This window comes from Periophthalmus magnuspinnatus, chromosome 14 (assembly GCF_009829125.3).
Source record: "Periophthalmus magnuspinnatus isolate fPerMag1 chromosome 14, fPerMag1.2.pri, whole genome shotgun sequence".
In the NCBI taxonomy this organism is placed as follows: Eukaryota; Metazoa; Chordata; class Actinopteri; order Gobiiformes; family Gobiidae; genus Periophthalmus; species Periophthalmus magnuspinnatus.
The window spans coordinates 6,346,755-6,364,915 of record NC_047139.1 but is presented as its reverse complement, the minus strand read 5'-3'; the positions used below and the strand labels follow the sequence as shown (position 1 = coordinate 6,364,915).

General features: G+C 37.3%; 1 protein-coding gene across 3 annotated transcripts in view; it reads left to right on the top strand.

Moving 5' to 3' along the window:
* Positions 1-17,037, top strand: part of aff4 (AF4/FMR2 family, member 4) — a 51,881-nt gene extending 34,844 nt beyond the window's left edge. For all 3 annotated transcript variants that reach the window (XM_033979113.2, XM_033979111.2, XM_033979110.2), the window contains exons 11-23: positions 1,052-1,319; positions 2,276-2,737; positions 3,830-3,981; positions 4,073-4,158; positions 5,456-5,690; positions 6,892-6,992; positions 8,572-8,635; positions 9,584-9,720; positions 9,838-9,909; positions 10,923-11,016; positions 11,128-11,171; positions 11,759-11,976; positions 12,923-17,037. In XM_033979113.2, the coding sequence (XP_033835004.1) occupies positions 1,052-1,319; positions 2,276-2,737; positions 3,830-3,981; positions 4,073-4,158; positions 5,456-5,690; positions 6,892-6,992; positions 8,572-8,635; positions 9,584-9,720; positions 9,838-9,909; positions 10,923-11,016; positions 11,128-11,171; positions 11,759-11,976; positions 12,923-13,050 (2,061 nt within the window). In that variant the 3' untranslated portion in view covers positions 13,051-17,037. The remainder of the gene's footprint in view (positions 1-1,051; positions 1,320-2,275; positions 2,738-3,829; positions 3,982-4,072; positions 4,159-5,455; positions 5,691-6,891; positions 6,993-8,571; positions 8,636-9,583; positions 9,721-9,837; positions 9,910-10,922; positions 11,017-11,127; positions 11,172-11,758; positions 11,977-12,922) is intronic.
* The last annotated feature ends 1,124 nt before the right edge of the window (positions 17,038-18,161 follow it).

Here is an 18,161-nt window from a genome sequence, read left to right as displayed (position 1 = left end):
TTAATTTAATAACTAAGATGGCACCATTTTTTAAACCAAAAATGGCAAAAAACATACCATTTATAATTTTCAGTTGCTGTTTGTAAATGTTCTTTCAAGATTTACGAGCCTTCACTCTGCATGTTTTTCCTTCCTTCCTTTTTCCTCTGTTTAAAATGTGGTCTCAATGCGCAACACAAATATTTGTTTCACTAGTCAGTTACTCAAAAATATGATCATTGACTGGACTTCTCGACTACTAAAATCATTGTTAGTTGCAGCCCCACTATGTTTGTATAACTTTGAAAAAAATTACCACAAATGTAATGAGATTCAGCACTTTATGAAAATATCCTGTACTGATTCATTTCTACTCATTTTTGCCAGCGATCTTCCCCGAGTTCTTTACTATTCTGTTGAACTTGTTCTCGTTAGCCAGTGTCAGATAATGAAACCAAACAGAGACTTTAAAAACAAGAACAATTTTCAATCAGACTCTCCAGAATCTGTGAGCTCACGCCAAAACCTCTGAGCTTTCTCATATAAAGTCTCTGGTTGCATTTCTTATAGATCTCATCGACATTTTGTGTGAAGTTTAGCTTGTCATTAATGTATGTTCTCAAATACTCATAACTAATTGATCAGATATGGACTCAACAGGGCCAGGACTGTTCAGGACAACCTCCTCGGTCTTGTCTACACCGATGATCAGGGAATGTTGTCCACACCGTTGTTCAACCATTTGCACCTCAGACACATAGTTACAGTTAACGTTCTTGTCAATCACACCAACTATTGTCACCACTGATGTCACGTCCTTAAAACAAATAGCACGTATTCTATATTCAAACCTGTAAAACCAGAACTGAAATATGAAAACACAAGCTAATATTACAGAATGTTAGAACTGGAAATGAGAAGGTTGTTTTGACAAATGGGACAATGACAGTTTTTCTTTTGCGTTTTTGTCTAAGGCGGTTTCCCTTAAAGCTCTGCGATGCAATATGTGCATTTTTAGCAACTACAAAAAGTCATACAACACTAAATGTATTTGTTTTTAACTCTTCTTAAGCCTGAACAACAAGGAGCGAACAAGTGGCAGCTGGACAACTGGTTCAAGAAAACCAAGCAGTGCTCTCCCGCATCCCCTGTCGACAATAATAATGCTCCCACTAAATGCAAGAAGGAGGGACGGGACAATAGCTCGGGACGGGGGTACAGCAGCCAGGGTGGAGGTTCCAAAGACTCATCCACACCAACGCCGAGCAGGGAGTCCCGGGCGCCACAGAAAGGAGCGGAGGGAGGCAGAGGGAGGCAGAAGTCACCAGCTCAGAGCGAAGGTACAGATATGATCAGTGTAACATCCAGCCAAGTTCTGCACAGTTTTTAAAGTATCGGTAGCCATTAGTTGCATATTCTCAGCCAATAGATGTTTTTATGGCTCTTTCAAATATTTACACATTACTACAACTTTATGTTCCATTCACCTTATGCGTATGTCCTCCAAATTGGCCCAGGTACAAACTTTCTTTTAGTTTTTAACATGATAAAAAAAAGAAACATGTAAAAAATAAAATGAAACATGAAAAATAAACGCAGAAAGACTGATCTCTTTCATGCCAGCATCAAAAAAACAAAGTAGAAACAATGATAAAGGTGCACAATGTAGCTTTTCTGGTCCGACACTTGATTCTCTCTGTGGAAAGTTCCCTGGATTGCCATGATATGTATTACCATATGTATGCGCCTTAAGATAAGTAAATTAACATAACCCGTTACGTTTTACACTTTTAATTGTATTGCATTTCTGTTGAAGTCTGTTGTAAATGTAAAAATTACAATCAGGTGGAGTGCCATTACCATAACTTTAAAGCTACCGTCTTTAATGAGAAGGACCAACCCAGCTCAGTTGTATTCTCACATAACACCACTAGATCAGAATCAGAAAAGGTTTTATTGCCATTGGCAGCAAACAAAACTCACAAACTAGGAACTTGCTTGTACTTGCTACGTTACTTTTGTCTGATCGTGTGCCAGCTTTGGGCTGACAGAAGAAGACCAGAGAGGAGTTTGAACAAAGGCCAGGTGAGGGAAGGGGGGAGGGGGAGGACGGGTTTCACATCTGCCATCTACTGGTAATAAAAATAAAATAAATAAACTTGCATCTGGTAGCTGTAATGCCATCCTTTCTTGTTATGAATGTTTCAATGTACCTATTGTGCAACGTTGCTTCTATCTTTTCTTGAAACGTCATATTATTCTTCAGGACAATAAGATATTTCTCTTGTTTTCGCAGGTGTAACAAACAGTCGAAAAGTTACGGGAAAGAAACAACCCAAAAAGTCTGAAAAGCTCCCTGTGGTAGAAGAGCCCAAAGGAGGGTTAAGAGTTGAGAGTGAACCCGCTCCGGAGGTCCCTCAACGGCCCAAAGCGGCAACTAAAGGGTCTCGAAAACCAAGCCTCAAAAAGGAGCTGAAAGCGTCGCCTCGGCCGACCGCAATAAGCACAGCGGACAAAAAACCCAAACCTAAAGCGCCGGTGAAAAAGCCACGGAAAACGGACTCGTCGTCGTCAGACTCGGAGGAAAATGAGAGCATCCCGTCGTCATCGCAAACGCCCAAATACACGGAAAGTATCAGAACTCCAGTCTGTGTGTTCTCCCCGATGGAGGACAAGGAGCTGCTGTCGCCCCTTAGTGACCCGGAAGAACGCTACCCATCCAGGACGTCCCAGCAGCAAGTCCTGTTAGTCAAGATAGGTCAGTATAACTTTGTCAACATTAATGCATTAAGTCCACTAAATTACATAAATCCCCCCAAAAAGTTAAATGTGTTTATTTAATTAGCTAAAATGTAGTTATGTCAAGGTCTGTTTTTGAAGTATAATGTAATGCTGAAGAAAATATAGACTGTAAATGATAATATTGAAATTAATTTATGCCACTGACACAAGCCTAAAGTAGAATTATTCCCCCAAAAAATGTTCTAAATGTACAATATGGTTAAAAAACATGAACTGCAATAAAAAAAAACAACAACTAAATGAAACACTTTTGTAGTTAGTTTGTAGTCAAACTTCTATGACTCATATAATGAGTCATAGCTCAAATCTAATCGTAGAACAGGAAAAATACCAAAAAGTTCCCAACTAGTACTAAGAAGTATCCACCATAAATATTGACCTCCAAATAGTAGTGTTCCAGCTAATATATATTGAACGAAAAGTCCATATAGTTCATGCAGTATTTATCATAACAGCTCTGATTACACTTATTTCTGGTTGATATATCTAGTTTTTCTAAAATATTAACAAAGAATCAAATACTTTTTCTTCCAAAAGAAGGCATGAGAAGTGGCTGTGGCATTGCATTTAATTTTTCTGTTGTTAATAAGTTGTTTTCGCTCAGAATTAGCCTTGGAAAGTGATGTTCTTGGTCTCGGCGAATAACGGTGTGAATGTGACCCCAATCTGCAACCAATACAGGCTCCATTTGACAGAAAACATATTAATAATTTGCAAACAGAGCTTTTACCCCAAAAATATTTGAACAAAATATGTCTATTATAACTGTGTAATCCCTCAGTCGTCCAGGTATGAGCCATAGTAACTAACTAACTACACTGAAACTTGATGTGTATTATAAATTAAGACAAAATCCTAATTAATCTGTCAACGAGAATAGTATCTCTTGTCTCACTCCTCTCAAAAATGTTTATGTACAACAGTAGGTTAGTTTTTCTGGTTGATTCTTGATGGGATACAGCTTAGAGTGGTTATCAGTGACCAAAACATGAAATGCCACAAAGAAGAATCATTAAAATACAATACAATTCCTTTCTCTTCACTTCAGACTTGAGTTTGCTATCGCGGATCCCAGGACGACCGTACAAAGAGCCTGCGGACATCAAAGTAGAGAGAGACGATTGTTTAGAACGAGACACTAAAGACACCAGCCGGCACAACTCCGAGAAGAGCTCCAGCAAAGGGAAAAGGAAACACAAGGTACAGGGATTATTTAAAAATAAGGAAGAAAAAAAATCTATGTCAAGGAGAAAACACAGAAACAAAACTGACATTTTGTTTCGAATTTCAGACGGATGAAGACGGCACTAAACCAGTCAGTAAAAGGCGAAAACCTGATGACAAACCCGCATCTCACCACAAGAGCAATAGTGAAGAGTAAGTATAATTAAGTATAATAAGTATAATTGGACATTGGTTTTCCCCAGGTTCACTTCAAGCAGGTTTGGGTGTAACTTCAGGAATTAACCATTAACCACTAAACATTAACTTGGTGTACGGACACGTTATGTTTTCATATTTTTTATTCAGGTATTCCCAGAACCTTGTGTTTTTATTATTATGAAAAGTGATAATGTTTAACCAAGTGCGCCAATAATTAACCTGCTGGTCTGAAACGAAGACTTGGATTTCACGGAGTATCCCGGTTATGATCGGGTTTTTGAGTGTCATAGTTTTGTGTATATCCGTTTATACGCATATCCTCATTTCAGTATCTTAGTTATGAGAAGATACTGGATACTTTCACTGGGATACTCCGATCGTGTCCAGGATACTGTGTCATGTAGACGCAGTGTCCTGATTGTGTAAAAGCGACTCAAACGTCTACCACAACTTTAGAAATAATATCGTTCTGTACCTATAAACAAAATAAAAGTAAAGGATTTCAATACAACCACCTTTTATTGCCTGTATTTAAAAGTATATCTTGTTCCTTGGTTATTAGAAACAGGCTTAAAAGTCTTAAGTTAGCACTGAGACGGTTCTCCCATGTGTATAAATGTATAAAAAGAGGTGATAAAAAACAGTAAACATAAAAAAAAAACAGTGTTAAGTTAGCAAGGTTACCAAAACGTTTAGCTCCTTGCCATATTTGTGCCATGGTTGCCATAGCGACCCGTTTTAACTATCCAGGATACTCTGATTTATGCATATGTACAGGGATATGAGTATTCTGGTTTCTCTGAGGGCCTGTAAACATATCAGAATAGTCTCATAATCAGGGTAAGTTGTCTGTGTAATCCCTCAGTCGTCCAGGTCTGATCCATCACAAAAGACGAAATTTAAATCTGTCAGCTGGAAAAATCATTGTAGCCGCTTCTTCAGTTCAGGATAAGGCTCATAACCGGGATACTCGTGCACTTGTAAACATGCTAACATAAGTAATTATTAACTATCTGTGTCTTTAAGGAAGATCTATACATATGTTTTAAAATGCAGCACATTTCCTAAGCGTTAAACTACTGTGAAACGTCACCCAGATTAGTTTGAAAGTGTTTTATTTATCATTTATCGTTAGTGATGGGTGCAAAAGCCTGTTAAAAATCTGCACATAACTATCATAATTGTATCACCTCTATTTAATATTTTAGGCCTGTAGAATATCACGTCATTTGAAACCAGTCACTAGAAACACAGCATCAAATTTATGTCTAACATTTTGCTCTCTCGCCAGCTCCCGGAGGTCTCTGGAAAAAAAGGAGGAGGCAGTCCCGTCCCCGTCTCTGCCCGGGCCGCAGCGGACGCCCAAAGCCGAGCAGCCGAGTCGAAAGAGGACCGCCAGTCAGTCCTCTACGTCCCTCTCCAGCGGCACGGGCAGCGGCAAAGAGGGCAGCCATGGCAATAAGACGAGCTCCGCCTCCAAACACCACAAAGGAGAGGTCAAAGGGCGCAGCACGCGGGACGGCAAGGTTAGGACAGCCATATTATAATCAGGGTTATAATCAGGATTGAATTGGATGTTAAAACCCACTTGTTCAGACTGGCATATTCTTTCAAATCCACACCTGCCCTGTCCTTTTTCAATGTTTTTTATCTGAATGCTTTTAACTGTATGTTCATAAATGTTGATTTTAACTGTCTGTATATGTATATTATATTGTATGTAAGGTGACCTTGAGTGCCCAGAAAGGCGCCCAATAAATAAAATTATTATTATTATTATTATTATTATTAAAATGGAAATGTTTTACTGATGTGGTGCGTATATGCTTTGAGGATGGTGTGGTCATGTTTACTCGTGTTTAGCGTTTGTACATTTAGTTTGACATGGGACAGTTGTGTCATAGAGCGACGACAGTACAGTTAGTCAGCCTCTAAAGATACGGCGGGGAAATACTGTTGTCCTGTTTTGAAATGAGCAATAAGTCAACATTTTGGACATGTCGGCAGTTTTACATTTTTTACAAAATTGGGCATATAACAAGATTTTTGGCACCAATTTATAATAACTATACCTTTAATTCGCCCTAATTAAGCATGATCAAGGACTTAAAGCCACAGTTTGTCACTTTTTAGCCAGAAAATAGACAAAAATGAATAAAAATCATGTTTTTTTTTCCTTTTGGTTGTGTTTATTGTACTGAAAAACATGTTTCCTTACCAAACAGGCCTGCATCTCCACACACCTGACTTTTATTTGGTGTGAAACATTGATCGTTTGGCTACACTATTCCACAATATGACCTGAAACTCATCTGGTTTTAACTTCCTATTTCCACAGAATCATGCAGAAAGTTGCATACTGTGCCTTTGAAAATAATTTTAAAGGATATTTTAGACTAAGCAACCAGTTTTATTAAGGGGTTAAGGTCAAAAGTCAAGGGGTAGCTACTAAAACTGAATCATTCTCGATAAACTGTTCATGCTTCATCAGGGCTAATTATGTGTAGTTATTATAAAGTTTGTAAAATAATATGTATTTTCAACTTACTGTTCAACACAAGTTAGACATCTTTTACTCTGCTATGTCTTTTAACGCTGTATCTCTCCAGCGCAAAATGATCTCTCCCTCCAGACTCCTCCGCCTCCTCCCCAGTTTAATCTGTCACTTCAGAGACCAGGCCCCTTCTTCCCTTAAAACTCTGTCCCTCTCGTTCTCCGTCTCCGCAGGACAAATCCTCCAAAGGCAGCAGCGATAACCAGCTGGCCGTGCCCCCCCTCTCCTCAGACGGCTCCAAAAACCAACGCTCCAAGCTCGTGTTCGAAGACAGGTAAGAGGCATCCCTTATGTCCCAAAGAGAAAACTCACACGGTTATCTTTCACGAACAGGCGTTTCCCAGATCTGAATTAGCATTTCAAAAGCGTAGGATTTGAAGTGGTCCTATAGGATTCAGGTGAAGACATGTTTGTGTAAGATAAACAACTTAAAGCGCGTACGACAGGTGGGGCTAAACATTTTACTAAAACACAGTTAAGGTTTAAAATTTCTCTAAAAAAAAAAAATCCAAGTTTGGAAATGTTTTGTAGGTTTAAAATTGTACTTCCTCATTGGAAATTATGGCGTCACGTTTGGGAATTCCATGATTGTTTATTAGCAACCAGGCCGTAAACTGGGGCAATACATCTCTAAAGTACACGGAAGTTACTATTGGACAAACAAAAATATATAGAACACTTTTATTTTGTTGAAATAACTTGGAAAAAATGGGTTTCTTACGTGTAAATTGTGCCTAACTTCTGGACAGAATTCTCCCTCCTGCCATTTTCAGCATAGTTTTTGGGGTAAAACTATAACTTATATTTAAAACGGGTATCATCCCACCAAATTAAGTAAACATTCTGTACATGCATTTTAACATTAAGCTGTGGAATTGACTAAAATGATCACAAAATGCTTTAAAAGAGAAAGTCAATATCATCATAGACGAACGGGTATATATATTTTAAAAAAAGTAAGACCAGAACCAGTAAAAAGCGTCTTTGTGTTTCTGTTCGAGGGGTTAAATGTGTGGAACAAGCTCCGACACAATAGAAGCATTTAAAAAGAGGCACAGTAAAAAACATAACTTTTTGAAAATTACAGGACTCAGGAAAGATTCATGTGAACTGCCATATTTTGTAGTTTTTCTTTTGTTACATTTTGAGTCATTTGTTGTAGAACTGATGTTGCTTTTCTTAGAATTCTTGTGCGTTATTATTATTAAATAAAGTTAGGGATTATAAGTCATTCCTACATCAGCCTAAACCCTTTCGGTCATGATAGAAATGTTATGTACAACTTTATACAAGTTGAATAATATTTGATTATGAATGTAATGACTGAATAAAATACTTACTAAAAAACAAAACAAAAATGAAACTACTAAGTTATTAGAGAGGTGTAAACAAAGGAAGTAGTCTGACTTATTGGGCGTGTCGGCTTCTGTTCATAGAAGAAATACTAATTGTTTATACACATGACATAATTACTTGCACTAAATATCAGTGACACTTCATGAGTTCATTAAGTCTTACTATAAAAACGTAAAAATCCTTAATACAAAATATCACCGTTTAACCTGAAAAAGTAATGACCTGTGTTGCGTCCCGACTGAGCCACACCTGCAGCCTCCTCTTATTTCACCCGTGCCGTGATGTATCGCCCAAACCAACAGAGAAACTCATTTGAATCTCAGGTTTCAGTGGTTAGCCTCAGCTTGATACAACGACTAGATCACTTTCAGCAACAAAAATCGCTCATGTAGTTATGAAAATGTCACGTGTAATGCAATGAAAGGTACATTTTTCACTACACGGCAATGTTGGATGTGAACTTCAACAGTTTTTATGTTCTTTTTTTTTTGTTGCAGGGTCCATTCTGCTGATCACTACTTACAGGAAGCCAAGAAACTCAAACATAACGCAGATGCACTGGTAAGAACTATTCAATTACACATGAAATAAAGTCAATATTCTACACACAACACTATATATTATTGTGGCAGCACTTTAAAATAGGGTCCAGGACTTATTACGGACTTACAGTGGTACTTAGTAGATACTTGACTGTTAATTAAGGTGGTAATTACTGTGGTAGTTACTGTTATACTTGCTCTGGTACTTTTGCTTGCCAGTACTTCATATGTCTAATGATAGAATATTCTTTATTATTGTGTATTTCATCTTTTTTCTAACTGCAATACCACTGAACCACATCACTACAACCCTCAATATATACCATAGTATTTAACGATTCGCTTAAAATACATATTACTAGAAGGACCAGTACTTGTATCAATAATTATTAGTATAAGTACGACTATAAGTACCACTTTAAGTACCATAAAGTACCGCTATTAGTGATGCTGTCCCATAAGTCCCAGCGAAAGTACCGGTAAGTATTAGTAAAAAAGTACCACAGGAACTATCACAATAACTGCCTTTGTAACTACGTCCATAAGTACCAGTCAAGTATCTGCTAACTACCGCTGTAAGTACCTAGTATGTCCCGCACCGTATTTTAAAGTGCTACTATTATTGTTCCTGTGAGATTTCCTTGTAAACGAGTTGTGAAAAGTAGCGAAAATCTGATACTAATCAAGACTAAAGCTTAATATTCATTTGAGCAAGTATCGATACTGAAAAAAGTCACGTTAACAGAACAAAATTTGAGTTTTCTTGAATAATTTTAGTCTCATTTTGAGTCTAAACAGAACTAGTATAAGATGGTAACAAAGAGTAATATTTTGTGTGCGAAAATTACATTCTGTCACTAAAAAAGCAGCATGTTTTATCTTCATTGTGGTACGTTAACGTTTATCGAGTGTTGAGTCAAACCCTCGCCCTATGACATGATTCATTTTTTTTTATGTCTTTCTGCAGCTGGACCGGTTTGAAAAGGCGGTGTATTACTTGGACGCAGTGGTGTCTTTTATTGAATGTGGAAACGCATTGGAGAAAAGTGCACAAGAGGCCAAATCCCCGTTCCCCATGTACGCAGAGACGGTGGAGCTGATCAAGTACGGACGCATTTTACAACTGCAGCTAAAAAAACCCAGCTGTTACATCATCTGTCGTGTCCCGCGGGCCTTTTTTTTCCCCCATAAATAATCTTAATCTGTCCTTTCTATCTGCAGATATACTATGAAGTTAAAAAGCTACATGGCCCCAGACGCGACTTCGGCCGACAAGAGGCTAGCTGTGCTTTGGTGAGGATAAGCGCGGTGAAAAAAAGTCATATTTGTGTGTATTAAGATTACACAATTTAATACACCCAGCTGATAAGGGAGATGTCTGAACTGCTGCAAGAAAGAAGATCAGAATATCTCAATTTAACGGGAACTAAACATTTTAGTCGTTTAGCTGTTTTTCGGGGGTTTTTTTGCTTAAAGAGGACAGATTGTGCTTGTGTCTGCTCTATAGTTCTAATCTATGACCTCTCTGGCTCATTGTGTTATAATTTGGACATTTTAAATCACATCGTTCATCTAAAACACGTGTCAAACTCGAGGCCCGCGAGCCAAATGCGGCCCTCCACGTCATTTTATGTGGCCCTCGACAGGGTAAATTAAAAGATATGATGGTCTTAAAAATCAATTTATCAGGAGATACACAGTTACACAGACATATTTTTACATCTAGGCAAATTCTTATGTAATATTTGTAACTTGAAATTATAATAAATACAGAAACAGTTAATTAACAGGTTATGAAATTTGTTAGATTTATTTGACATTTGGCCCTTTGAGAGCGGCCATTTTGCTGATGTGGCCCTCGGTGAAAATGTGTTTGACACCCCTGATCTAAAATGACTTGATAAAAGAACCGATCTGCTGACTTCCGCGTTAGAAAACTGTGGTGCACGATGGGAGCTGACGTCGCCGTAAACGTCATCACAGCAAAGAAGTCGAAGTTATTGGCTCCTCCGATGGACAACTACGGACCAGCCACAGTACAAAATTCCCCTAGCGTGAAATATTATCCTCGTAGAATAAATTATGAATCTCTCCGTGAATATTTTAGTTAAAAAATGTTAAATTGAAATGTTAATGGTCTAAAAGAAGATGAAAAATGGTGAGAGTGTGTAGAGTAAAGAGATACAGTCAAGTGAACGTATGTCAAATTAAGTAGATGGTTCTAATGGAAAGAAGAGCTTTAAACCATGTTATTGTTTGACAGTTACATTTATTTATCTTTGCTTATCCCCCGTTTGTCTCCACAGCCTCAGATGCCAGTCCCTTCTGTACCTCCGGTTATTCAAACTGAGAAAAGACAGTGCGCTCAAATACTCCAAAACACTCACAGAACATCTAAAGGTAATCGCTTTAGTAAAATACAGTCGGAATTAAGCTGATTTATGAAGCATTCGACTGAGGAATGCAGAGTTTATCTGTTTGTAACTGTTTGATGTGCTGCTCTTTTGACAGAACTCACTGAGTAACACCCAGGCACCCTCTCCTGGAATGGGGAAGTAAGTCACTCCTGAAATACGACTCTCTATTTATAAAGTGTAAAGTCATTAGTTTGTACCAATATCTGAACTAATGTAAGGTTTATTTTACGGTCAGTTAATCTTGACCTTTGAAATATGAAACACTGAGTGACACATTTGTGAAAGAATTGAATACAAACGTGTAACTTTCAATAGAAATTTTATTGTGCAAAACTCAGGTTGGCCACTAGGGGCTGCTAATGTCTTGTAGTTTTTACTCATTCCACTTCTGCTTTTCCTGAAACTAACACGAATCCTAATTAGAGAAACTATCAAATTGTTTAGAAGTGGAAACATTTTGGGAGAACGCTGAAATATAAACTGTTAAAACACTTCAACGAACATTTCAGAACATTTATAGAGGCCCAGACTAAACTAGTTTTACACTTACGGATTTGTTTTAACAGGTTTTAGAGTTGCATTCTTGTTAGAAAATGCCTAAATAATTCCAGTTTTGATTTTAAATGTGATTATCTCTCTCTTTCTCTCTCTTTTTTACTTTAAAGCACTGACGAAAATACTCGTAATGCTCTCATATTAAGTCTCAGTGTCTTTCTCCCTCACAGTAAAGCGGGCATGCCCTCCCCCGTCTCCCCTAAACTGTCCCCCGGCAGCACGGCCAGCGGGTACTCGTCCGTGAGCAGCAGCAGCAGCGGCAGTTCCTCCGTCACCATTCCCCAAAGGATCCACCAGATGGCAGCGAGCTACGTCCAGGTCACGTCCAACTTCCTGTACGCCACTGAGGTTTGGGACCAGGCCGAACAACTGTCCAAGGAGCAGAAAGGTGAGGAGTGGTATAGGGAAAATTGCTGGAGTTGCGTGTAAAGTTATGAGGTTTAGTGAGGCCAATGTCAATCGAATCGAGATTGAATCAAGATTGGATAAAGTGTGAGTGAGTAATGTACAAATATAAGTCACTGTAAGAGGATTGTGAATCGTTTTTTTTGAGATTGTAAGTGAAATTAAACAGCTAAAAGGAGAATTCTGGATTTGATCATGCCATGGTCAGCTAGTTCTGCAGCAATGACCCTCCATTATTGTCCAAAATTCATCTGAATAATGAACTTTAAGGCTAAGATGAGCAAGGTTTTGCCCAAAGACCCAAGGGCAGTAATTCTTTATACTGTGTTCCCTCGTTTATTGCTCGGGTCACGTTCTAAAAATAACCCGCAAAAGGCGAAATCCGCGAAGTATCAGCTTTATTTTTTTACAATTATTCTGTTTTTTGCTGTAAAACCCCTCACCACACACTTTATACACTTTTCTCACACAGGCGTTAACATTTTCTCACATTTCTCTCTCATTTAAACTCTCTCAAAGTTCAAACCTTCGTCGGCGTCTTTGTCGGTGCAGAACGTCTCATCGACATTGTGGGTTTTGTCGGGGAGAAAACAAATTGCAAACACACAGCACTTCAGAGTCACACTGCGATCCAACAAAGGTTAAAATGAGCGAGGTGTTTTGCTCAAGGACCTAAGGGCAGTAATGCTTTATACACAGCTTTTCCATATGCTCAAATCACGTGTGTTATTTATCTACATTTTACTGCTTAGTGGTGTAGCCAAAACTGTTTTTTTAGGGGGTTGGATTGATGTCACTGCTAATCTACTGCTTTTACCATATCAAAAACGAACACTCTCTACGTAATAAACTGTTGTTGGTTGAGTTTAACGACTTTAAAGTAGAGTTGAGTCAATTTGAATAACTTCTGTCTCTCTCCGTCTCCTCAGACTTCTTCTTTGAACTGGACAAAGTGATGGGTCCTCTGATCTTCAACACCAGCAGCATGACCGAACTGGTGCGCTACACGCGACAGGGGCTGCACTGGCTACGGCTCGACGCCAAACTCATTCCCTAAAAAAAAAAAAAACTGGACTTTACGCTGCGTCGTCCGATCACCACCCACCACCTCCACCAACTCCTCCACCTATCAGTCCGCCGCACAACCAAGCACCATATCTCACGCACTAACAGTGATACAGTTAAACCCAACGTGTTCATACCCAGGCTGAGATTAGCACTTTGTTCTGCTAAGAAATGACAACAAATTCAACTATTTTAATGTATGAATTGCCTGAAATGTCCTACAGTTTGGCATTAAACTCGTATCTACTCCATTTATTCAATCACAGAATGTTCTTACCGTGAGCTGCTTGTCTCTCGTTTAATGCCAGTCTGTGGTTTATTCCAGGCAACGCATAAACATCTCCATGGAGACGAGTACACGAGTACACGATGCGTATTTATTTATCTCAAAGACTTGCGCAAAATCAGTAATATATTTTCAGCGATTATGCTTTTTTTTTTGTAATTTTTTGTTTCAGAGTGGTAAAAAGCAGATCGTTGCCATAGCAGTTAACAATTTTAAATTAAATGTTCTATTTTCTGAACGGTCTGAAGTCCTCAAAATGGCGCTTATAGAAGAAAACTGAAACCTATGAATATATATAACTAATTTCTTTCTGTTTTCTACTTTTTTTTTTTTACATAAATCAGTGGTTTCTTGATGATATTTTGATGATTTTTATATATTCTGATTATGTTATTTGGTTTTTTTTTATAGCCTGGGTATGAAAATATTTGGTTTTAACTTAATCTCACGGACAGAAACATAAAATTGAGTACTGTAGACATCTTCTGGGGTCTTTCTCCAAAAACATATCTCCAGCACTGTGTCATTTCGCTTCACCAGCTTTGCCAAAACTGAGCAACTTTTGGATTATTTTCCTCACACCTTCTAGCACCACACAGGGAGACTTTGAATATCTGACCTCAGCCCATGCTACATCTGTCTGGTATTAAGACATCGACGAAAAAAAATTGGAAATTATTTATTACGAGAACACTAAAAATAGCGCTTTTTTTTTTTTTTTGGCTTTTAACTTTTTTTTTTTTTCACCAAAGTACCTCCCACGAACGCCAAAGGTGCTTTAAATGAAGGTTTCTCTTATCATTTCTGTGCCTTCTTACAGGAAAACCAATCTTCAAACTGCTATTTTATTTAATATTTCTTTGCTCTTTTTCCCTATTAAATCCTAACAGTCAACGAAAAACGGGCGACGATTATGTTTTACCGTGCGGTTTAACGTTATCGACCCAGTCTTAAAGTTTTATTATTATATTTTAAATTCCTTTTAGCATTTTTTAAACCTTAGGAATGGCTAACATGCACATACATATTTATCAAATCTTTATTGAATTTAAACAGATCATGAATTAGTTTATAGATTATGAGCTTTTTAACCACTAAAAGTTATTGTCTTGTGTTAGATTGTTTTCAATGGGGTGTAAGACCCAACTGGGCCTGTAGGGGGAGCTAGTCACAGCTTTTAATCTGTTGAAATTAATAAAATAACCTCACAAATTTGAAACCCTGGTGTTTCAACGTCCTATTACAAAAAACACGTATAAATTAGCATTGTTATTTGAGCGTGAGCCACTTCCCTTTAGCGCTTTTTCATCTTTTGTTCGTTTTTCCGTGGTATATTTTTCTAAGAAACAGCAGGAGAGAACTAAGTATTGTCGTCCGATGCAGTTATTTACATTATAAAGTTTTTACTGGGACTTGGCTAATACGGGGAAGCAAAAATACCAATAATGAAACCTATAATCTGTTTGTTTTTTCGAATTTATTTAAACGTATTGCTTTTATTACGCGCAAATTAGATTAACTTATGATTTTTTCACAATAAAACAAAACAAACTCTCATTACGAAACACTTTTATACATTTATTTTATCTTTAAAACGCAAACACTTCCATCCAAAGTGTCTTCTGTGAACGAACGCAGCGAGCGCCTGAGAAATAACGTCGTTAAAGCTTCTATTTAATTATAATTGACATTACCACTCGCTTAAAGACTTGACGTTCACTCATTTATAAAAAAATATTGTCGACAAAATTACGAAATCATCTTTTATTTGTCCGAGTTTGAGTTTTCCTCTACTGGCTCCCGGCCTTTACTGTGGGAGGGGATACTGTTATATGCCCTCTTTAACCCAAAAAAAGAGGTATTATTTTAATCTATGCAGGATTTTTTACAAAGATCTGTTTTTTGTTTCCGTGAGAAGCCTGTTTAAACTGTCCAATGCCTTTAGCTTTTGCAACTTTGTGTACTGGTTTAGTATATAGTAAATATGTATATAGTTTTATAACCAAACGGAAATGGCCAAATCGAGCCTTTTTCGACTTTAAGCTGGAGGCCACTTTCTCATCGATCGCTCAGTCACTGTCTTCATACACTGGTACACTTTGTAATTACAGCCTACACTATCTAATACTCAAATGTACAAATCTAGCATTAGTATTTTAACATTTTGCGACGTACTTATTTATTTTTGCCCCCCTTTTTTTTCTTTTTTTTTTTTTGCGTCATGATTTTTCAGAATGGCCTTTTTCCAGGTGGTTCAGTGGTTCTCAAACTCGTCAAGTATTTCGTCCGTTGTACCCTTTAGCAAAGCACCAAAGCTTAGGCCTTAAATGTTATAGTTCATATTGAATGGTAGTGATTATATTCTGCTGTATTGGCCTTTTTGGCTGTTTTAAATATGTACTATAGCCGATTATAGTAAAATAATTAGGCCCAGAGATACAGAAAAATACAAACTGCATGACAATTAATGTGAATATTGTGGAAAGACTAGAAAAAAGATTATTATTTTACTTTTTTATTTTATTTTATTAGTTAAAATGATCACATACAGACACGTAAACTTGGGTGCGTTTAAATTCAGTTCATCACAGCTCAATATTTAACACAAATCTTACATATTTTTAGCGATTTCCCTCTGAATTTTAACCACTCCTTAACACGTTCTTATCTTCCCACATTATTCATCGACCGCTGCCTTTATTTTCGTAAACTATTTGACCCTTAAGACGTCTCAAAGACTGAATCCCTAAGTGTATTCGGCGTACCATGAGCTGTACTTGCCCCGCGTTTTGAGAACCACTGCGAGTTTCACCGTTTTTTAAGAAATTGTAAATGTTTCGGGGGCTGATGATCACGATGAGATTTCTTTGTAAAGTAGTTATTAATATTAACTTGTTTGAATCCAGGGTAAGTTTTTTGACATTCAGTAGAAGGAGCTTAACACTTGTGCATGTTTCTATTTAAAAAACCATGTATAAAATGTAAATATATAACATTTTCTTTAAGGGCGATTTCTACAGGTGATCTTTTTATTAAATCGACAAAGCTGTAAATACATTTTGTGAGATACTTTATGCACATTTCCCCTTTTTTCTGGGCCTTTGCGTTTCTTCTTTCAATCGTTACAGACACCGCGGTTTGTCTGCTAACTGTATATCGATTCATTTTTAGTCTCTCGTGCTCGTACGTTTTCGTCTTTTCCGCGCTCTCCCTCAGTATCACCGTCAGCTCATAACCGACGTCTCTAGATGCAACAAGTGCAAATATTTTCTTCTCTGTATTTGATATGGAGCTGTTCATGAAATGTATATTGTTAATCATCACGGGGATGTAATGTATTGCGTCAAAGAGAAGTTGTATTTTACAGTTGTCCCTTTTTGAACAATTGGTCCAAGATGTTTTTTGGAGCAGAAGTATTTCTCTACATGTGGAAAAAGCTGTAGCATTTGTACTCCGGGCCAGCAGCATACACTATCATGTACATTAGTTGTCTGAAATTGGATTAGTGTTACGAGATCTGAACATAGAGAGATGCTATTCTATCAAATGGATGCAATATGAGACTAAAGGTACTCAAACTTAGGTGATGTAATTTAAAGCATTCTTGTGAAGTGAGTATTATGTGACTAATGAGAGTCTGTCCTGAATATTCTTTGTATTTTGCCGTATTGAGAATAAAATATATATGGATTATATTGACTCTTGTTTCTTTCAGACAATAACTATGCGTGGTATATGTAGTTTAGTATATTTTTTGCGTTTTACTTCATGATTTTGAGACACAGGCCGCATAGAGTTAACAGCTACTTGGCAACGATACAGTAAACAAAGCACAAAGCTTGTTTAAGTTGCGCTCTAATTGTTATTTGACAAGTAAAACCGCATGGCCATACCTTTATTTTCCTAAATGAAAGTTTAAACTGTCAGTAAAGTGTGTTTCTTATAGTGTCCAAACTTTTATTTCAGTACTAAGGAGTTGATTTGATACTCAATACTGATTCCGATACCAAAAAACTCCTTTTTCAAGCAACAGAATGTGATTTTCTACATTAAATCATAGTACTTTCTTCTATATTACGGTACTTATCCAGGTAGGTTTCATAGAGGTCCATGGGCGTATACTAGTCTATGTGTCTTATATTTGTTCCGATTCAGCTTAAAATTATTCTAAAACGAGTCAGAAAAGGTTCATTTCTGTCCTGCGAATGTGACTTTTTAGTATCAACACTTGCTCAGATGTGTATCTAGTTTCGATACTAGTTTTAATATCGAGTAGAATCTTATTTTATACTTTAGATCAGGAGTGTCCGAACTTTTCTCATTAAGGGCCACATATAAAAACACAGGTAAAGCCGAGGGTCGACTGAGGGCCACAGACTCGTCGCTAATACAGTGAATACTTCAGATAAGTTAGACTGAACTACTAGACCTTTATTCACGCTTACATCCTTAATGGGACACGTTAAATATTCGATATGGGCTTGTTAAAGTAGATTGTCAGAAATATACAGTAAAAGTACAGTTTAAGGTAATATGGGGCAAGAAAAATTGGTCGTCGTTTGGGCATCTGCTTTAGACAATCCTAGTTTTTTGTAAATTGTCTCTGCATTTTAAGTAGAATTTTGAGTATTGATGACATGCAAGCCTTCCTTTTTAGAACTTAGCTCCTAACTTTTGCGTAATTTTTGTGTAACAGGAGAGCAAACATACAACACAACATAGAGGTTTTGGTAATATCATTTTAAATCCGTAAGAGTGCATTTCACAACAATCATACCCTGAAAAACACCCTGTACTTTTTCTAATTTACAACATAA